Source organism: Equus quagga, chromosome 11 (genome assembly GCF_021613505.1).
Source record: "Equus quagga isolate Etosha38 chromosome 11, UCLA_HA_Equagga_1.0, whole genome shotgun sequence".
Lineage (NCBI taxonomy): Eukaryota > Metazoa > Chordata > Mammalia > Perissodactyla > Equidae > Equus > Equus quagga.
This window is the reverse complement of record NC_060277.1, coordinates 74,306,279-74,327,625: the sequence shown is the minus strand read 5'-3', so window position 1 is coordinate 74,327,625 and position 21,347 is coordinate 74,306,279. Positions and strand designations below refer to the sequence as shown.

General features: G+C 51.4%; 2 protein-coding genes across 6 annotated transcripts in view; one reads left to right on the top strand and one right to left on the bottom strand.

Moving 5' to 3' along the window:
• Window positions 1–10,824, top strand: part of SUPT6H (SPT6 homolog, histone chaperone and transcription elongation factor) — a 29,905-nt gene extending 19,081 nt beyond the window's left edge. For 2 of the 3 annotated variants that reach the window (XM_046677830.1, XM_046677831.1), the window contains exons 25-37: window positions 811–1,018; window positions 1,507–1,759; window positions 2,086–2,228; window positions 3,126–3,266; window positions 4,723–4,918; window positions 5,333–5,571; window positions 6,160–6,273; window positions 6,446–6,570; window positions 8,332–8,444; window positions 8,727–8,804; window positions 8,902–9,068; window positions 9,541–9,728; window positions 10,027–10,824. In XM_046677830.1, coding sequence (XP_046533786.1) covers window positions 811–1,018; window positions 1,507–1,759; window positions 2,086–2,228; window positions 3,126–3,266; window positions 4,723–4,918; window positions 5,333–5,571; window positions 6,160–6,273; window positions 6,446–6,570; window positions 8,332–8,444; window positions 8,727–8,804; window positions 8,902–9,068; window positions 9,541–9,728; window positions 10,027–10,213 — 2,152 coding nt within the window. In that variant the 3' untranslated portion in view covers window positions 10,214–10,824. The remainder of the gene's footprint in view (window positions 1–810; window positions 1,019–1,506; window positions 1,760–2,085; window positions 2,229–3,125; window positions 3,267–4,722; window positions 4,919–5,332; window positions 5,572–6,159; window positions 6,274–6,445; window positions 6,571–8,331; window positions 8,445–8,726; window positions 8,805–8,901; window positions 9,069–9,540; window positions 9,729–10,026) is intronic. The other variant, XM_046677832.1, reaches the window with a different exon arrangement.
• A 902-nt stretch (window positions 10,825–11,726) lies between these two features.
• On the bottom strand, window positions 11,727–20,526 carry PROCA1 (protein interacting with cyclin A1). Of its 3 annotated transcripts, XM_046674541.1 has the most exons (5): window positions 20,322–20,526; window positions 15,934–16,017; window positions 13,755–13,890; window positions 13,303–13,458; window positions 11,727–13,210 (listed from the first exon to the last, which is right to left on the bottom strand). In XM_046674541.1, exons 1-5 carry the CDS (start codon window positions 20,407–20,409, stop codon window positions 12,538–12,540), a joined length of 1,137 nt encoding a protein of 378 aa, XP_046530497.1. In that variant the 5' UTR covers window positions 20,410–20,526; the 3' UTR covers window positions 11,727–12,537. The 3 variants fall into 3 exon arrangements, with proteins under 3 accessions (XP_046530497.1, XP_046530499.1, XP_046530498.1); XM_046674543.1 differs by lacking the exon at window positions 13,303–13,458; XM_046674542.1 differs by lacking the exon at window positions 15,934–16,017.
• Window positions 20,527–21,347: the final 821 nt, after the last annotated feature.

Below are 21,347 nucleotides of genomic sequence, written 5' to 3'. Positions count from 1 at the left end.
GGATAGCAGGGGCAATGGAAAAGGAGTGGGGGTCTAAGGAGATAAGGAAGGGCAAGAGAGATTCGGTGTGTTTTGAGATGATGTTATTGAGAGAAAGTTCTATTCACTTGGACTTTGGACTTCACTATTGACCTCTTCCTCTCCAGAAGTTATCAACTCAGTCTTTGGAGGATCTTTTCCACGGGCACATAGCTCCTCATTCAGTAATGGAAATCAGTGGGGAAATAGGCTTCAAGTTCTAAAACTTCATTTTCCACCCAGCTTTGCTGTAACACTCCACGAATAACATAGGTCCATGTGAGTGCACGGGCAAGACCAGCCTGGGAAGGCTTTATGGGGGAAAATAGCTGTCAGCAAATTCTCAGAGGTCTTTTCCCCCTCCTTGTTTTATGTTATTGTAAGACTCGTATAAGTTCATTATATAAAATTCAACATATAGAAATATTATGCAGAAAGTGGAAGTCCCCCATAATCCCACCCCCCAGAGATAACTACCATAACAATTTGATGTATACTACAACTTTTCTAAATTTTATTTTTGCTATGCATTTACTAACTACCCATTTACTACAAAAATGGGATCATACGGTTCATAGTGTTTTGCAGTGCATTTTTCACGTATCAATATATCGTGGCCATCTTTCCATGTCAGCACACATAGATCTACCTCATTCTTTTGAATGGCTGTATAGTATTCCATTGTATGAAGGTACCCTAATTTATTTAACCAGTTCCCCATTGGTGGACATTTGGGTTGTTACTAGAACCTTCTCGTTCTATATCCTTGCCCCTTTTCTACCTTTCCTTCAGCACTGATTCATATATAGAAGTCCTTGACGGTTCCCGAGTCCACCCTGAGACCTATGAATGGGCTAGGAAGATGGCAGTGGATGCTCTAGAATATGATGAATCAGCTGAGGATGCCAACCCTGCAGGAGCCCTTGAAGAAATCTTGGAAAACCCAGAGCGACTCAAGGACCTGGACCTTGATGCCTTTGCGGAAGAACTGGAGAGGCAGGTGGGCAACAGTGTAGAAGGCCTGGCATGGAAACCATACCAAGTTGAGAAGAAACTAGGGCAGCAAGGCTCCAGAGAAACCCTTGATGCTCTTAGTGTGGGAGATTTGAATCTTTTCTTTCCTCATGCTATACTAGGTTTCTCATGGAAGTTTTCCTCCTTAAGGAGGAGCCAAGGAAGTCTTAGAGACTGCTGCAGTTACTGTGGGGAGTGGGAGGAAACTGGGAGGGTGTCAGTAGTATCCTTCTAGGCCCTCTTTCCTCCGTTCCAACAGCACATCTTTGCATTTGTCTGTTTTACACATCGGGGTTCCATGAAGCTTTTTTATTATAGATCAGTGTTGCGTGGCTAAGAAAAAGTTTGAAAATCTCCTCTAGTAAATGTTAAAGGGAAAGAAGAAAATCCCTGGCATACTCCTTTCGTTGAAACCCCTTGTGGCTCGGGTTGGGGAGGAGTTACAAGGCTTTTTCTGATGGGCTTCTTCCCCAGGGCTATGGTGACAAACACATCACCCTCTACGACATCCGGGCAGAGCTGAGCTGTCGATATAAGGATCTGCGGACAGCCTACCGCTCTCCCAACACAGAGGAAATCTTCAATATGTTAACCAAAGAAACACCAGAAACCTTCTACATCGGTAACTTCTGGGTCTGTTTTCCAGTCGGAGAAGGATGTGTAGGGGCGGGGAATGCATTTACCATATACATTGAAACCAAGCAGCAATGCCAACAGAATGAGGCAGGTTTGTACCCTAGGTGGGAATGACCAGGGGAGCTTTTAAAAAGTATAGAGCCCTAGACTGGAACTCAAGGCTGAGTTCAAGGTCAAAGTATGCTTTTAACCTGCTACTGCGGGATCTCTGTGGAGTCACTCTTAGAGGCCTCATTTTCCTCTGTTGTCAAATCGGGGAGATCTCCCTTCTCAAGAATGTGAGGGAAATCAGTGGAGATGCTATTGGGCAGATGGTCTGTCACTAAAGGTTGGTGGGAAAGAGTTGCCTCTCTAGATCTCTTAGCCAGCTCTTCATTCTCTTCTTCCCTTCCTTGTCCTCCTCTCCCCTTCCTCCAGGAAAGCTCATCATCTGCAATGTCACTGGCATCGCCCACAGGCGTCCACAGGGTGAGAGCTATGACCAGGCAATCCGCAATGATGAGACAGGGCTATGGCAGTGCCCCTTCTGTCAGCAGGACAATTTCCCTGAACTGAGCGAGGTGCGTGCTGCAGTGTTGCTATTGTGGTCACTGAATTTCTTTAATTGAATGGTCTCACTGCCCTAGAAAGGAGTCGGGAATGGGTATATTTTAGGTCACGCTCTTACCACATGAATACACCAACAAGAAAGAAGGCTGGAACACACAGGTTTAACATGAAGTCTCTCCGTGTGCTGGGCAGAAATGATCCGTGTGCTTTTTTCTATTCTGGGTCAGCCTTTAACCCTTGTTTCCCATTCTCTGGGAATCTAGCTCAACCAGATTAGAGACATGAGGACATACTTTTCTTACCTACAGGGTATGCATGGTATTCCTATGCTAGTTAGAAGGTATATCTGTAGGCTTTCCTCAATTTTTTCATTCTCCACACACATTTTAATTTTTCCCACATTCTTGTAGACATCATCTGTCTTTCTGATGGTCAGAAGTCATTAAAGCCACCCTGAAATCTTTTTCTGGGTCTTCACATGCTATTAGGCAGATTGTAAAAGAGAATTTCGCAACTTGACCCACTAAAAGTAGTTGGTGGGATTAGTCCAGCATGTAAGAAAGCCGACGTGGGGTGCCTGGTTCACTGAACTGACAGAGACATTTCTTATGCCCACAAGGTCAGAATAAAATGGGAGGGAGGGGCCTCAGTTGTAGCTAGAGGGATGTATAGATTAGATTAACATAAAAGATTGATCTGATGGCTGGTGATGCCAAACATCATTTATGAGTCAGAGAACGTTGGGGATGTTCAAATTCTGTGTTGGTGGGTGGCTAAGTCATTGTATTTTCAGACCTTGAGGTCAGACGTCAATGGTAAAATAAATTACAACACCCCGGCAGCTCGTTTCTGAATGTGTGATCTCCAGAATCTTAATTATCAAACTCCTGCCCTGATGCCCTCTTTAGGTCTGGAACCACTTTGACAGCGGTTCATGCCCAGGCCAGGCCATCGGTGTCAAAACACGACTAGACAATGGTGTCACCGGCTTCATCCCTACCAAATTCCTCAGTGACAAAGTGGTAAAGCGGCCAGAGGAACGAGTGAAGGTAGATGAATGACTGGACTAAGGCATCTAGTGCAGTTTTCAGCTGCCCAAATTGGGCTCTTTGAGTTTGGGCTGTCCCCGCGAGAAATTAGGCTCTATTCTCAATAGCTGCTGGTCTCGGGAGAGAGTTTCAGAAGGATTTATAACTAGTTGAAAGAAGCCAGGGCAAGAAGTATCTGAATGAGTAGCAGCTTTTGTTCACTGCCTTTGTGAAATTTCATCCAGTTGCCAGCCCTTTGGGAGATGGCTCTCTCTTCCTGTGTGGGAAGCTGTGGTTTAGTCCAACAGGCAGGAAGCTGGGCCCAGTATTACATGCTGCAAAACAGACAGGCTCTGCCTGTTCTACCAAAGCCAGGCAGTGCTGCTCTAGGAAGTGGAAAAGAATGTATGGCATAGCCCCTGTGCTACAGGCAAAACTAGATGACGTAGAAGGAACATTCAAATAGTGGGTTTGGAGTAAATCTCTAAGCTCCCTTTTGGTTCTGGTATTCTCCTACCATAGCTGCCATTTATTATGTGCCCACTAGATACCAGCACTTGACATTTACATATTTTGTCTCTAATCTCCCAATTCGATAGGGAAGGAATTACTACCTTTTATCTTCAGGGAAATTCAAGTCCCTGTCTTTTCCAGGATCACACAGGTAGTTTGTGACATGACTGGTACTAGATCTGTCAAATTCTCTGCTTCTAAGTATTGTGAACCCCTGAGAACTGTGGACTTCAGAAAGCCAGGGAAAGACATTCCTAATAAATGAAGCTAGAGAGATTTTCAAAAGGAAAACTATGCATGGTGATTGGCTTTTGCCACTGTTTAGACAGAAGGGCTTAAGTCGGGTAAGGTACAGAAAACAGCCCCTTTTTTTTTTTCCGCTAAGGAAGATTGGCCCTGAGCTAACATCTGTTGCCAATTTTCCTCTTTTTGCTTGAGGAAGATTGTCCCTCAGCTAACATCCATGCCAGTCTTCCTCTGTTCTGTATGTGGGACGCCACCAGGGCATAGCTTGGTGAGTAGTGTCTAGGTCCACACCTGGGATCTGAACCTGCAAACCCTGGGCCACTGAAGTAGAGCACGTGAACTTAACCACTACGCCACCAGGCTAACCCCAAAACAGCTATTTTGCTTCCCCTCCAAAAAGGGCAGGCAGACTTTGTTGGCACCCTGGAAGCAATAATTAGGCAACTTTATGGGAAAAGGGAATAGTGCCAGTGACAGGATAGATCCCAGTAGGCTCCAGTTGGTTTTCCTGCCTAGAGTGGAAGGCATCAGTGCAGGACTCAGCCTGTAGTCAGTAGACCAGACTCAACCCTGAACTCCTAATCTGCCACTCAGTAGCTGGCTGGCTTTGGGCAAGTCACTCCAGCTTTCTGCCTGGACTTCGGTTTTCTTATATATAAAATAGGGCATCGGGCTAGATCACCTTGTCCCTTCCAGCTCAAATGTTCTGTGGATCTAGGTGGGAATGACTGTTCACTGCCGCATAATGAAGATTGACATCGAGAAGTTTAGTGCAGACCTGACCTGCCGTACCTCAGACCTCATGGACAGGAACAACGAGTGGAAACTGCCCAAGGACACCTACTATGATTTTGATGCTGAGGCAGCAGACCATAAGCAGGAGGAGGACATGAAGCGGAAGCAGCAGCGGACCAGTGAGTGTGCCCGCCACCATCCCTATGCAGCCCGAGTCTTGGCAGCCGTCCCTCTACAGGATGCATGTGCTAGTGGCTGTTTCCCTTGCTTAGCCTCCTGGTAGGAGTGAGTGCTCAGCTTTGAGGTGCTGAGGCCCAGAGACATCATGAAAGGGAGTCACTTGCAGGGCTGGAAACCAGGGTCTTTTGGGGTCACATTTTCTTTGCTAATGTACTGTGACTCTTAAAGCTTCATCTTCTCAGGACCCTGGGAACCCAGGTTAACACATCCTTCACATCAGAGAATCCAGGTCGAGAGAGGGTGAGAGAGTCTCAGAATGCAGTAGTGAAGCAGAAATGCAGCCATGGTTTGTCCCGTTGCTGTCAGCACCCAGCCCCGTCACCTGATCTGCACTTCTTTCCTGACCTCTTCAGCATACATCAAGCGAGTGATTGCGCACCCATCCTTCCATAATATAAATTTCAAGCAAGCAGAAAAGATGATGGAGACCATGGACCAGGGTGATGTGATTATCCGGCCGAGCAGCAAGGGCGAAAATCACCTGACAGTGACCTGGAAGGTCAGTGACGGCATCTATCAGCACGTGGATGTGCGGGAAGAAGGCAAGGAAAATGCCTTCAGCCTGGGAGCCACCCTGTGGATCAACAGTGAGGTGAGAGCCAGCCCCTGCCCACATTCCATCCCACTCCTACTTCCAGAAGCAAGCCATTTCTGGCCGCTTTCACCTGACGTTAGTAACTCGTATGCAATATATGTGTTTTAGCTACACAGAGCAGCAAAACAGGAGGTTTGTTGTGAAATTAGTCATTTGATGTCAGTTTTGTATCTTTCATCTTTCCTTCTCTGTCCTCTAATTTTAAAATAGACTACCTAGAGAGAGCCACTGGAGGAAGAGGAGAAAATACACATGCAGCATGCACGCACACATACACACACGGACATATCAAGTTTTTCTGTCCTGTTTTCAGTGGAGAGAAATCTTATGAGGCTCCCTATTGTTCCCAAGCACCAGGGGAGAATCAAAGTTTTATGATTTAAAGGCTTTTATGCCTCGTAAGCTAATAAATTAGGGCATGACTTGAACAGGTGGATAAATTGAGGGGACTTTGTAGTGAAGTAAGGCTACAGCAGGGCTGAAAAGCCCACCCCTCCTATGAGTTGCCGTCAGGGTGGATTTGATGAAAGGCCAGGAATCTCAGCTGTGGATGTGACACATGGAGCCTTTACCTTCTTCCCACAGGAGTTTGAAGACTTGGATGAGATCGTTGCCCGCTATGTCCAGCCCATGGCATCCTTTGCCCGGGACCTTCTGAACCACAAGTATTATCAGGACTGCAGCGGTGGGGACCGGAAGGTGAGCCCAGGGCCCTGCGAGGGATGACACCTCCCCGTCACTTAAGGATGTATGGTTTCCCTTCAGTGTAGGGGATGCTCAGCTGGTGAAGGAAGTGTACGTCATATATGCGCCAGACATTGTATACCAAGCATGCTACTATCCCAACCTCTCCCCCTCATTCTACCCCCAGAAATTAGAGGAGCTGCTCATCAAAACTAAGAAGGAGAAGCCCACCTTCATCCCTTATTTCATCTGTGCCTGCAAGGAACTGCCCGGCAAGTTCCTACTGGGATACCAGCCCCGGGGTAAACCCAGGTGAGCACTGGTGCTGAGAAGGTGCTGCCACTGGGGTCCACAGACAGGCTAGCAAAGGAGTCAGAGGCCCCCAGAGCAGTACTCTCTAGTTCTGCTTAACTACCTTTTTCCTCTTATCTGTTTAGAATGGAGGTGGAGGTTGGAGGTGGGGAAAGAGGGTGATGATTTAGAGACAAAAGGCAAAGATTCGTATAAGAAAGGCACTTCCATCAACCCTGTGAAAAGAGTTCCGTTCGCCTCTTCTCCCTCCCAAGGAGTGATGGAAATCACCAGACGCTCTCCACCTGACTGGCAAAGATGGTCGCCAGCATACTGGTCTCTTTTCCATTCTGCCTCACCCTCGCCAGGGCTTTCAGCACATGGTGGCTCACTGTTGCTGTAGTGTGCTAACTCTTCTGCCTGCACAGAAGGGATGGGTCAGGAGAGCATCTCTTCTTTCCAGCATCAACCCACTCCGCTCCCTTCTGTGTATGACTTGACAAGGTGGCCTTCCTAGGTATTCCTTTAACTGGGTCCCTCTGGTGCTCACCCTCAATGGGACAAAATCCAGTTTCTTTAGACCTGCTTTCTTTGTGTGTGTTACCCAGATTGATAACTGTACGAGCCTTCTCTACCTAAGCCCTGCCCACAGCCATCCTCCTTTTGGCCCTTGTCCAGGGCCTTTGCATTTCTGCTCTTATGCCTGTACTGCCTACACGTGACACACTGTGTAGACTCTTTGAGCGGGGGCTCAGTAGCCAGATGACAAGAAGCTCTAGACTCTGGACCCTGCCCTATCTTGGGCACGTCTGGAATATGGTGCTTGTTTCTGAGAACCCTTTCCTGATTCACCAGCGTGCTTCTAGAGGATGGCAGCCAGGGCTGTGTGGGGGCTGGAAACTGTCCTGTGAGGAACAGTTGAACAAACTGTGTACCTTTAACTGATACCTCAGAAGCGACATGATAGCTTCCTGTGGAAAGGGGCATAGACTCCTTGTGTTGCAGAATGAACAACACTTGAATAGAAGATTTAAGAAGCAAGTTTCAGCTTAACGTAAATGAGAACTTGGCAATACTTAGCGTTGTCTGTTGGCTGTTGACAGCTGTCTTTGAGCACGACCCTAATTTAGGTGTTGTGATAAGTGCTTTACATGCACTATCTCACTTATTTCTCACACTCACCCTATAGATTTAAGTGCTGCTATCCTCATTTTACAAATGAAGTTGAGATTTTGGTTTAGTGACTTGGTATAAAGTCATATAGGTGGTAAGTGGCAGAGCCAAAACTGGAACTCGAACTGAGTCTGAACCCAGAGCCCAGCCTCTTGTCCACTCTCTCCTGTACAAAGTATTGAATAAGGGCAGACTAACCACCTTCCACGCTCTTCCAGATTCTGGCTCATGGCGAGTTGTGCTTTGCTGCTCTTGGGGGCCTCTTCCAACCCTGACACTCTCTGACTTCAGTGTCACCTTCACCTGCAGTGTGCTGCCATCATACTGCAGCCTAGGATGGTGGCCCAGCCACCAGCAAGCCTTCCTCTGGTAGCCTGTATGTAGCACACCAGGGGCTGCTGACTCCTGGCTTGACTGTACTCTGCCACGCACTCCTCGCCTCCCCAGTCAGAGTGTAGCCTCCTTGTACAGAGTCAGGGATGGCTCTTTCACCTCTCCTTTCCCCTAGCACCCAGTGTGGCTACTTCACGTGGTGGAGATCTGTTCTGGCCGCTCTCTCACAGCTGGCCCTAAGTGGTATCTGATGCATGTTTCCTTCCAAAATCCCAGGATAGAATATGTAACGGTGACTCCAGAAGGATTCCGGTACCGAGGCCAAATCTTTCCAACTGTGAATGGACTTTTCAGATGGTTTAAGGATCATTACCAAGATCCTGTACCAGGTGAGTTCCACTCTCTCTGACTTCTAGGGTGTGGTAGGAGGGACATCTAGGCCCTGACTCAAGGTAATCATTGGCCGTCTATGGGAGGGGGTGAGGCCGAGGCTGTCATTTCAGCTCTCTTACTCCTACTCCAACCTCCTAGCGTTAGGGAAGTTCTCTATCTGCTTTGCCTCTGCACCTTCCCTTCTTCTTTCCACTCATCTCAGTACCTCCTCCAGCCCCCTAAATTGTGAAACCAGAAACAGGTTTCTGGAGAAATGTAATTCAGGCCATTTCCCACAGGCATCACCCCCAGTAGCAGCAGCAGGACCCGGACACCTGCTTCTATCAATGCTACGCCAGCCAACATCAACCTTGCAGGTGAGGAGCTCATGCCTGGGACTAGGGAATTGGAGGGATGGAGCCAGAAGGACTTGCACCTCTAAAGTGCCCATCTCCCATGTCTGTGTGCTTACAGATCTGACACGGGCTGTGAACGCCCTGCCCCAGAACATGACCTCGCAGATGTTCAGTGCCATTGCAGCTGTGACAGGCCAAGGACAGAACCCTAATGCCACCCCAGCCCAGTGGGCCTCTAGCCAGTATGGCTATGGTGGCAGTGGAGGGGGCAGCAGCGCTTATCACGTACGTGGCGTGGGGAGGGGGCTCCCTGCGGAGGTTGGGAAAGAGTGAAAGGGAATGGTCATCATTTACCAGCCACCTCCATAGACTGACCTCTGGCAGCGTCCACCACGAGGGGCTTCATATGCACAGATGGGGCTGCCACAACCTTAGCAACTGTCCCAAGCAGATCGTTCCTGTTTCTTAAGCCCGTTTGGGGGGAAGGGGAATAAGAGGACTGACCTTTCCACAATCCTTTGGGATCTTTGGAACCTTCAGGCTGTTAGAAACCTGAAGTGGTCAGGATTGGTGGGTCCCATTGTTGTGCCAGGTCCCACCCCACTGGTCTACCCCTGCTGCTAAGACCACACACTGCTCAAGAGAGGGTCAGCTGGAAAGCTCTGTGCTGAGCCCAAACTTTCAGCTTGCCAGAAGTTCACAGCAAGGCCAAATAAGCTCAGAACCCATCCCCCTTTAACTGTTCACCCTTCTCCAGGTGTTCCCAACGCCAGCCCAGCAGCCAGTGGCCACACCACTAATGACCCCCAGCTACTCTTACACGACCCCAAGCCAGCCCATCACCACACCACAGTACCACCAGCTACAGGCCAGCACCACCCCGCAGTCTGCCCAGGCCCAGCCCCAGCCCTCCTCCAGCTCGCGGCAACGGCAGCAGCAGCCAAAGTGAGTATATGGATAGTGGCACGGAGCAGGGGCAGGCGGTGTCAGGAGGCCGAGGTGCTTAGCATAGGCAGGTACTCTGGGTCTTCCGAGAGCCATGACCCAGGTCATGTCCCCAGGAGGACTGCTTTCTGGGAGAAGACAGAAGAAGGCAATGTGGCAGCTTCTCATCTCACACCCAGCAGAGGTGTGAGATTCACTACTGCAAAGATGGGTACTCACCAGTGATTGGTGAGAAGGCTTCCTTCTAGTGCAACCCTGGAGAACCCCAGTCTCAAAGGCCCCTTCTTCTCCCTCCAAGGTCCAACAGCCACGCAGCCATCGACTGGGGGAAGATGGCGGAACAGTGGCTTCAGGAGAAGGAGGCAGAACGGCGGAAACAGAAGCAGCGGCTGACACCTCGGCCCTCCCCCAGCCCCATGATCGAAAGCACCCCCATGTCCATTGCTGGCGATGCAACCCCGCTTCTGGACGAGATGGATCGGTAGGGGACCTGCTCCTAGGACTCGGGTTACCTCTGAGGCTGGGAGAGGTCTGGCCTCCCACTGCCTCACTCCCTGCTCCTCCTTTTCTGTCCATAAAGTGACGTGAATTGACGTTCTCATTGGTGGTCAGCCTGGATGGGTGACAGCCTGGATGCCTTGCGAACTTGAGCTCAATATACGCTAGGCGACAATTCTCCCACTCCAGGCTCTCACCGACCACCTGTCCTGGGACCAGGCTGGGAGGGGAGTGTGGCAGGGAGGAAGAAGAGGAAGAAGAGAATGAGAGTGGAACAGTTTTGTATTCTACTCCCTACAAGCCATTTTGAGCTTCTGCCCTCACCTGACTTTGGGCTGTGACCAGGGCACAAAGCTCAGCACATGAGACTCCCCCAACTCTTGTGGGGAGAGGGATGCTATTTATTCAGTTTGTGGCAGGAGGGAGAGGAGGGGAAGTATTTCTGACCCTGATGCCAACAGCTTGGGTGGCTATCAGAGCAGGATTGCAGGGGACATAGAGGAGCAGTGCTAACCTGCCGAGCCCCCGCCTGGCTGCCCTCACCCACCTGCTGCCGCTGCTTCCTGCCTGTCATTTGAATAAACAGTGTTTCTACAGAGCACTTGACAAAGCCTCTCTCTCCAACTCTCCAGCTATTGAGGGGTGGCTTTCGAAGCAGTTTTTGGATCTCTCAGGGCTCCCCTGACTCCCTCTTCCAGGCCATCAGAAAGGCAATGACTCATAGAAGAGCAGGCAGCTTCTGCCTCAGACTGCCTGTGGTCGCATCCCTGCTCCACTTCCCAGCCCTGTGATCTCGACCAACCTCTTGTTGTCTCTAGGCCAGCTTTCTTATTTTTAAAATGGAGGTGGTGCTACCCACCTCATCTGGTGTCAGGCTGTGAGGACTAAGATGGAATGTGTGAAGTGCATACTTTAGCCCAGTGCCTGGAACCTCATAAGGCTCAGCAGTGTTAGCTACTATTATTACACTCACTCACAGCCACCCTGTCCACTGTACCTACTAGTCTTCTCTGGCACATTGGAGAACAGCCACAAGTAAATCTAGGTTTCTCGACTTAATCCCTTACACCTCACTCTCCCCTTTTTGCCAGCTGGGCCTTGGTCTCTGACATTATCTCCACGCAAGTCAGGTGCTTCTGCCCCAGGATGGGCCCCACGCTCACCTGCTCCCACACACACACTGGCCCTGGAAAAAGGAGCTGGAACGTCACAGGGGAGGCCTGTCCCCTGGCCCTGGTCTCTTCCCCAGCCCCACTGCCTCTTTTGTTCTGGACTCCTGATCTCCCTGGGGTTTTTTTTGTTTGTTGTTGTTTCTTTGCTGAGGAAGATCCACCCTAGCTAACAAGCATCACCAGTCTTCTTTTTGCTTGAGGAAGATTCACCCTGAGTTAACATCTGTGCCAGTCTTCCTCTATTGTTGTGTATGTGGGTCACTGCCTCAGCATGGCTGCTGACGAGTGGTGTAGGTCCGTGCCGGGGAACCAAGCTCGGGCCACCAAAGCAGAGCACACCGTCCACTGAATTTAACCACTAGGTCTCGGGGCCGGGCCCTCCGTGTATTTCTTCACAAGGGCTTCACCTCACAGTTTTGTAAGTCGGTGCTAGTGAAGTGAAGCTTTCCCCTCCCTTTTCTCTGCTTGGGCCTCAGCAGAAAAGTCAGAAAAGGGCACTGCTGCCCAACTTTGGTGAACACCCACCTCACTTTCCTTCATTTAAGGTCTCTAGCTCTTCTGTTGGCAAGAGTCAGGGGGAAGGGGCTGGCCTTCTGCCAGGAAATTAGTTCCATTCCCTTCAGCACAAAAGGTGTGGAAGGGCCCAGCAGGAGCAGGGCCACCCCCACTGGGAAGATCACGTTTCCTTTGGTGCCACCAGCACCTTCCCCAGGGCCACTTAGAGGAGGGAAAGGCCAGGCACTGTGGCACAGAGTGAGTTAAAAGGTTCAATTTATTAGGTGCATCACTGCAGACAGTACTGCCTGTCCCCAAGTGGATTTCACACAGACCAATCTCCCAGTAGTCAGGAAGCCCCCTGCCCACCCCACCCAGATGTGCTCTTCTCCTGCCCTGGGCCTAAGATATTACAGAGAAACTGGCTGTATCTCCTTTCCCTCCCACCTACCTTCCCATGGACCTCCTCTGGAAAGATGAGTTGCCCTTCAGAAACCCCTGCAGCCCCCTAGCCCCTTGGCTTTAGCTATGCCCAGAGGCCACCCCTTACCCCCAGAAGTAGCCAGATTGGAGGGAGAGAGAAGAGCAGCAAGGGTCAGCGACAGGCTTGATCGCATTTATTCTTCACCCTGGTCGCCCTGGCCTCAACTGAGATTGGGGTTTGATGCTGGGGGAGATTTCCTCTTGTTGACCTTCTTGATCGGTGAGGCCTTTACCCTGGGCTGCTTGGCCTGGACCGTGTTCTTCTCTCTCTTCTTGGGCAATGAAGACTCCACAATATCCTCACTAGAGGGTGCCTCCCGCCCGGGGTCATTGTAACTGTCCTCACTCTCCAGGTCTTCCCGAGTGTCTGGGCTGGACTCTGACATCCTGACCAACTCTCTTGGGCTTAGTGATCGGCTCAAGTCTGGAGGTGGAGATTCTGATTTAACCAGGCTTTTCTTCTTAGGCAGCTTGCCCTTCTTGACTTTTTTCTTCAGCTTTGTCTTCTCATCTGACTCCTCCTCCTTGTCTTTCTCTTTTTCCTTTTTCTTCTTGATCTTCTTGATCACCTTGCTGCCCTGGGACTTCCCTGTGGGGCTCTCAGAGCGCCAGATGGTAATGGGAGCTGCCGAGTCAGGAGTACCCGTGACCATGCCCATGCCCGCATCAGTGGGTGTGGTGGTGGGCCCCACCTGGGTCGGGATGGGAGGCTTGCTTTTTTCTTCCTCCTCCTCCTCCTCCTCTTCCTCTTCTTCATCTAGGTCATCTGCCCCACACTCGTGGTGGATGGGATGGTGGATCACTGCCACAGAGACAGGCCTGTAGCTTTTGCACCTGGGACAAAAGGAGACAGAGAAAGAGAAAGTTGGTAGAGAGTGGGAACCAGTGCCCCAGAGAGGGCCCCCTGCTCCCCCGCCGTCACTCACCAGCCATACCAGAACCGCTCCACACACAATTCCTCTGGGATGAACTCAAGGCAAGGGGACTGGATGATCTTGAAACAAGTTGAACCCACATCTCGGGAGCAGGTTGGGCCCCCATCTCGGGAGCTGCTGGTATTTGTCTTTGAGCAGTCCTTCAGCCTGCCACACAGGGGACTCGCCTGGCTTCCATGCCTCCATCACTCCCAAGGGGCCGAGAGTGAGAAGGCTAAGGGACAACAGGCTTGTACTGGGCTCAGCCCAGCCTGCCAGAAGATTTTCTCCCCATTACTCTTGGAGCAGAGGCAGGTTTACAAAGTTGGGGCTGCGCTGGCAGCGCCAAGTCAAAGCTGAAGGGGCACCAAAGTTTGAGGGAGGAAACCACAGTGAAAGTTTGGATTTGGTTCTTCCCAGGAGTCTCTCCTGAGCTGGGGTCACTCAAGGACGAGGGCCCTTACCTAGAGTCACAGTCACAGTGGCTGACAGAGTGCAGGTACAGATCGTGGTGGCCATAGGCAGAGGCGAAGGGGTACATGATGTGCCCAGTGCATGGCTTGTGTTTCCAGCAGCACCTGTCAGGGTCCTTGAATTCACCTGAGGGGGTAGGAGTCTCAGTCACACAGAGGTGGCGACAGCACACCTCTGGGTCTCCCCTCACAGCTCAGTCTCAAGGCTTCAACCGCTTCCCCTGCTGCCACCACCCTCCTTCTCCTGCAGCTGTTTTGACTTCAGTAGTAGTAACAGCCTAGCGGTAACTGCAGGCCCCCGCACTCCCCCTTCCCCAATCTGCAGCATGAATCTGCCTTCCTTCTGCAGACTCCAGGAAAATGTCTCACCAAGGTCCTCACCAAGTCCCCCTTGCTGTCCTATCACATTTGCCTCTTCCCCTCCCCTGCCTTTTGTGGGAGCCTACCCTCCTGGGTCCCTCCAGTGACTCCCGCCTGCCCCTCACCCGGCCACTCAGAGTTGTCAGCTACCCTACCCCACAGGGTATCTGAGTAGGAGAAGGCTGTCTTGACATGGCCAACTGTGGAGCCACATGGCAGACAGAAGCATGACTTCAGAGGCCCCAGCAGCAGCAGCATCCTCAGTTCCTATGCCTGCCCTGCACGGGCCCAGGAGGCCTACATCCAACACCTCACAGCCTCTGAAGCCACTCCAGACACAAGGCCTACCACAGCATAGCAACTCAGGCCTGGAGAGGAGCTGAGATCTAACTCATGGTATGTCATGCTCCCTGCCACCTTCTCCTGACTCTGGTCCTTCCCTTTTCCCTCCTTTCTTCTCCAAGCCCCTTCTCCCTCCTGATGCCTTTCTCACTTCTCTCCCCTTTCCCATGCTCATTCTTGATTTCTTTCCCTACTCTTGATTCATCAAGTTCCCATTCTCTGTCCATTCTCTCTCCTCAGTCCTTAGAGCCACAGACTTCTGAACAACCCATCCCCAGCCTGAACCCTTCCACCTCATGTAGGCAGCATAGATACCATGTCCCCTTTCCCAAGGCACAGGGGAGAAGCTGCTGGGGTGAGAATTTGGGGTTAGGGGAAAGCCCTGGAGAAAGGCTCCCACCTCTTTTGCTCAGCCAAATGCAAGCCCTGGACACACACTGGAGTCTGCCAGCCTCCACCCCCCACTGCCTCACCTCTGACCCTGCCTATGGCTCCAGTCTACCAGTGGCTCTCCCTCAGGCCCCCGTCTAAAAAGTAAGCCCATGAAGTGACTCCACATGCCCAAGGTCTCATACACAAGGACAGAGAGGACAGGGCACCTTCATACAGGTCCCCCCTGGACTCCAGCTCCGCTCACCCCAGAAGAAGGAGTGGGTGGGCACTGATGAGTTCCATGGCAGCATGGCATGGGGTGCTGTGGCTGGCTAACTCCCTCCAAGCAGCCCAGGAGGATTTCACCTTTATCCACCCCCCCACGAGGCAGGTGAAACCTGGGCAAGACCTCATACTGGCCACCAGCCAGGAGTTAAACCAGGCTGGAGGTGTGTTAGTCCAAGTGTCCTTAAAGTACTTGAGAGGTGAGGAGATAGCAGCTTGGTCTGAGCCTCCCCCACATTCCTCTTCCTTTCCTTTCTCCACACCAAGCTGTGAGGGTCCCAGGTCTCCCATACACCCCTGACCCCATGCCCTTTCTCCATCCTGAAAGAAATAAGGTATGTGAGGTAGGATCTTGGAACACTACCACCACCTTGGGTTTCTTCAGCACTGCTGAACTGGGACAAAGGGCAGCACAGTGGCAAGTGCCCTGAACTTGTGGTCAGACAGGCCTGAGTCCAAGTCTTGGTTCTGTCACTTACTAACTGGGTGACCTAGGGCAAGTTATTTTACTTCTCTGAACCTTCATTTCCTTGTGCATAAAATGAGGATGGCGGTAATAGCTATTCTGCATGGTTCTTGGGAAGACTCAGTTCATATTGTGGACTATAAAGTGCTCTACAATGGAGAGGAGTGATTGTGGCCTCCAGGAAGGGGCCCTCTGTCTCACATGAGTAGGGGATAGGGTGGAGGTGGGGTGGCTGGGTAACCCCTTCAGGACCAAGCACTTCCCTCCCTCCTGCTTCCCACCAGGTGTCAGCTTTGCCAGGTGAGACGTGGTGGGGACCCCGGGGCAGAGATCCACTCGACCCACCTTCAGAGAAGGTAGATGCATCAGTGCTAGACGCCACACCAGCCAGCAGATGTCCTCTCTCCCAACTGGGCAACCTGTTTATATCTGAGAGAGTACAGAGTAGCAGCAGCAGCCCCTCTCCCCATGCCATTCATTCATCAAACATTTCCTGAGACGCTCCAGGTGTGGGGCCCCAGCTGCACCCCAGAGATGCAGAAATTGAAAAAACAACACAACAGTCCCTGCTCTCAAGGTGTTGGGGGAGGGGGGGAGAGGGCTGCAGGGAGGTATGTGGCACTGTTCAGGACAGTGGTGTGATGCAGACAATGATAGGGAGGGAAATGGTGAGAAAGGCCTGTGAGAGCACAGAACAGGGATACCTACGGAAACCTTGGGGGTGGGGAGAATTAGAAAAGACTTCTTGGAAGAAGAATGCTAGAAGCTGAAGCTAAAGTAATGGATAGGAGTAAGCCAGAGTTCGGGAAAGGAGGGACAGTTCCAGGAATTGTCCCAGGGTATGTGGAGCCTAGTTAGAGGGTGTTCCCAAGCAGAACTCCAGCTGGGACAGCAGCTCCACCAGCAACCACAGGGTGGAGTCTGGCACTTTCATTTTCTTCCCAACAATTAGCTTCGGTTTTTGGGGCATTGGAGCTGAGTCCTACTTAGGGAAGGGAAGCTGATTGCTTGGGGACTTCAGCGGGGCCTTCAGTGGCACTTGGGCATCCCTCTACAGGTCCCTGGTCAGCCTCTTCTGTTTTTCACAGCACAGTAAGTACTCAAAATTTATTGAATGAATGAATGATACTTCAAGCACTTCCTTGGAAGCTCCTACCCTGCTGCTGCTCTCTCAGCAGATCATTTCACCAGCCTTGTCTGTGGCTGCTCCCACATGAGCTCTCCTCCAGCCTGGGGAAGTATTGCTCCTTCCTCCTGCCCAAAGCATTTGAACTCTAGATCCCAGCCAGAATTTTCTCCTTCTCCCTCTTTAATGTTTTTGTTTTGTTTGTTTTTTCCTACAGGCTATAAACACCTTTAAACAAAAGACTCTGTGAACTCTGTTTCTCCCTCTACCACTACATAACCCACCCGTCTTCGTTTTCAATCCCAGTTTATTCACTCATTCATTTAACAGACACATTGGATAGCTTCACTAGGCACCAGTGAAGGAGGCCCAGTCCCTACCTTCAGTGAGCTGAGCCTCCACCTCTCTCTTCTACTCAGCCCCCTACAACATGGCAGTCATCTGGACCCCTCTATCGGAAGAGGCCAGGCAAAGGCCACTGTTGATTTCCTGATAGCAAAACCCAGTGGCCCTTTTTTCTTCATCTCTTCCATTGACTAATCAGTCTCTTCTGAAAACTGTTCCTTTGACTCCCATGACAGGTCTCTCTCATCTCCTCTCTCTCTTCCTTCCCTGACTAGCTTTTTAGTTCTTTCCTAACTCCTTTGCTGTCTCCTTCCTTCTCAGAAGACTTTACAGGCTTGTCTTGGATAATGTCATCCACTTCCATGGTTTCAATACCCACCAATAAAATGATGTAAATCTGGGTCTCCAATCCAGACTGCTTTCCCAAGCACATAGCCAATATTGTTTTGGACATTCCCAGAACATCTTACACCAGCATGTCCCACATGAACTACCATCTTCTCCCTACCCTCCATAAACCATCTCCTCTTGGATCTTCAATTTCAGAGAGCAACAGACAGCTCAGCTAGAATCTAGGGATGATTCTTTCCCTCACTTCTACACCAACTTGATGTCCAAGTCTTTTTTTTTTTTTTTTTTTTTTTGAGGAAGATTAGCCCTCAGCTAACTACTGCCAGTTCTCCTCTTTTTGCTGAGGAAGCCTGGCCCTGAGCTAACATCCGTGCCCATCTTCCTCTACTTTATATGTGGGATGCCTACCACAGCATGGCGTGCCAAGCGGTGCCGTGTCCGCACCCGGGATCCGAACCAGTGAACCCCAGGCCGCCGAGAAGTGGAACGTGTGAACTTAACCACTGCGCCACCGGGCCGGCCCCAGATGACCAAGTCTTGTCATGCCTGCCTGCCCCCACATCTGCCCCTGTCTTGGTTCAGACCTTCATTATCTCACACCAAGACAGCTGCAGTAGCCTCCTGCCCGGCCTCCCTGCCTCCTGTCTCACTACCCTCATCCAGTTCTCACAATGAAGCCAAACTGAGTTTTAAGAGTACCAAGCAGTCCACCATGTTCCTCCTCCTTAATGTCATTCCACTACCTTCAGGATGAGGTGCACTCCTTATCATGACATAACTGGCCCTCTAGGACCCAGGTCTTGGTTCCTTCCTCAGTTATCAGTTCCTCCCCCGCATCCATCCGTCCTCCCACCTCTCCCTTCTCCATTCCTTCTCTCCTGCCTCCACTTCCAAGAAGCACCTGCTCATCTTGGAAAGAACAATGCTGTCCAAGTAGAACTGGTCATATGTCTTGTGCCCCTTTACCCTGCCGTGGTACTGCATATAAGTACTATATAGCAACTTAAGAACAAGGCCCATATTTCATCTGCCTCTGTGTCTACAGGTCCTGGGACATGGAAGGTGCTCAGTAAATGTTAGTTGATCAAATGAATACATGAGTAGAATAGAATAAACCCCATATTGGAGCCACAAAGTAGCTATGGCATTGGAGATTCTGCCCAGGGTTCAGACTTGGGGACTTTTCTAGGGGAAGAAAACTTACCCAAGATGACCATCTTCCCAATGTCAGACTCTGTGCTGGGCTTTTAAAATATGCCTTTGATTTTTTTTTTTTTTTTTTTTTGCTGAGGAAAAGTTGCCCTGAGCTAACATCTGTTGCCCATCTTCCTGTTTTTGCTTGAGGAAGATTTGTCCTGAGCTAACATCTATGCCAGTCTTCCTCTATTTTGTATATGGGTTGCTGCCACAGCATGGCCACCGACGAGTAGTGTAGGTCTACGCCTGTGAAGCGAACCCTGGCTGCTGAAACAGAGTGCACTGCACTTAACAATTAGGCTGTGGGGCCAGTGCCTCAAATAGGCCTTTGATTCTAAATTACACAACGCATTCTGTGGATGGGAACACAGAGACTCAGGATAAGTAACTTGTCCAAAGACACAAGTTAATAGATGGCAGAGGTAGGATTCAAACCCAGTCTTCCTGGCTCCATAGCCTGTCCTCTTTTAGCCCTGTCTACTTGGGGTTCCTCTCCCAAACCCATCCTGCAAGCTGTCACTTTCTACTACACCTGATTTTCATCTCGATAACAGTCAGTCCCTCATCCTCTGGTTTTTGTCAGTCCTAACTCCACAGCCTCGCTTGTCCCTTATGATGTGGACCCTAAGGTCAGGCCAGAGGGCCCTGGGCCGGGGTCTGGGTTCAACCTCTGCTTTATCTGACTCCACTGTCCTTGCTCTCTCCCGAGTCACCATGAAGGAGGCTTATATTCAGGGTCTGCTGATTAACATCCCCCAAATCCCCAAGAAGCCCTAACAAGCATAATTCTGTTTGCTGAGGGGAGGGACTTAGTAACTCTCCTCAGATCTGAGGAAGGCAGTCTGTTCTCTGGCTTCACAGACAGAACGAGAGCTCTTGCAGCAGAAGTGGTTGAAGTGGACACAGGGGAGACTTCATAATAAATGAGGGTGGTCTCTTGAAAGGAAGAGGGAGGCTTGTTTTCTCTTTCTCGGTAGAGCGTTAATGGGGCACAGGGGCCTAACTCAAAACTCACAGGTGATGCTCATTTGTACAGAATCCTCCCAGTCCTGCGGGCTGAGGAGAGCCCCCCTCCCTTGCGGCACAGGGGGTAGGGTTCCAGGTTGGGCACCAGAAGAGCTGAATAGGGGAGGGAGGGAGGGAGAAAGGGAGGGAGGGAATAACCAAGGAAGGGAAGGAGGGAAAAGGAGGGAGCAAGGCAGGGGCAGTGTGCAAGCGTCTCCTTGGAAATGCCGCCCTGGCCCCGCCCACATCTGAAGGCGATTGTGATGTCACGCGTGGAACCTCCAGACTCTTTCCTGCCCCCGGAGTCAATGGAACCGCCCGCCCCAGCCCAGGGGAGTGGGTGGGCGCTGGACCATGGGCTTCAGCCAGGTCCTGCACTTATTGGGCGGTGGCCTGGGCGCCCGGCTGCACCACAACGCTGCCTTCCATCCCTACAACTAGGATTTGCAGCTCTGGCTCCAGCCGGACCGCCCCAGCCAACCCGCAAGCGATTCCCCAGGGCCTCAGGACTCTAGTCCTCCATCATTGGTTCAAGGCTCGAAGTGAGCCCGCCTCCAAGCCCTAACTCCGCCCCAGCCCAGCCCTTGGCCCCGCCTCCTTTGTCAGGTTCCGTTCAGTCCTACACTCTCCCGGAGTACTCAGGGCAGTCCACGTGCCACGCCCCCAGCTCGAAGCCCTCCCCTAATCTTCTGCCCCGTCCCCTCCTTACCCCAGCTGCTCTCATCCCAGATGTTGGCATCGTCCTCAGTCTTTTCACTAGTCCATCTTTCAGTCGTCAGTGTCGTCCTGACCCACATCGCTCTCAGCCCAGTTCTTCTTCTCTACAAGACTCTTCCTTGTCGAAGTCCAACCCTGAACCTCAGCTTGGCCGAGCCAACCATAAACCCCAGTCTCAGCTTGGCCCCAGCCCAGCCCCTAACTCTGCCTCATGCTTGCCCTATCCCTCCACCCCCACCCCTCCCCCGTTCTAGTTTGCGTTGTCCTCTCAGCCCACGTCTAAGCTCAGTCGCCCTCTTCATCTGGGGCCTCCCAGCTCCTTCCAGGCCCCTCTTTGTCCCACCTTCAACCTTAGTACCTCCCCTTTATCTCGGGCCCAGCCCTCAGTCCCATCCCTAGTTCCTTTCCAGACCTTCTCGCAGCTCTTAGCCCTACCCTCAGGCTTTAGCCTCGCCCCTGGCCCCGTTCTTAGCCCCGCCCCAGCCATTCTCTCGACCGCATCCTTCGGCCCGCCCCCGGCCCCTCCCAATCCTTCCGACCCTGAGACCCGCCAACAGTCTACCCTTGAGCCCTCGCCCGCCCGCCTGGGAAGCGACTTCCTCCAACCTCCACCCTGTCATCCCGGCTCTTCCGAGGTCCCTCCTGCCCTGGCGGGAGGCCGGGCCCGCTCGCTTGCTCCCTGCCCGCAGGTCGCTCCACAGCAGCCCATGGCCGAACTCCCGAATGAGGACATGATGTCGGCCCCCAGCTCCCCTGTGACGACCCTTCCCAACGTTCCTTCCTAGCCCCAGCGGGCTCCAGCCAAGTCCTGCACTTCTTGGCGCCCAAGAAAGATGTCAACATAGAGCCAGGGTCTTGATCACTCCTTTCAAAAACAGTCATTTTAATAGTTAAGGGTTTTGAGCGCTTCCTATGTGTGTTAGTGCTTTATCTTATCTCATTGATGCAACTTCGTGTATCTCCATAGGCTTGCCCCGTGCAGTAAGCAGGACCAGCTGCATTTATAGTAACCGACTAC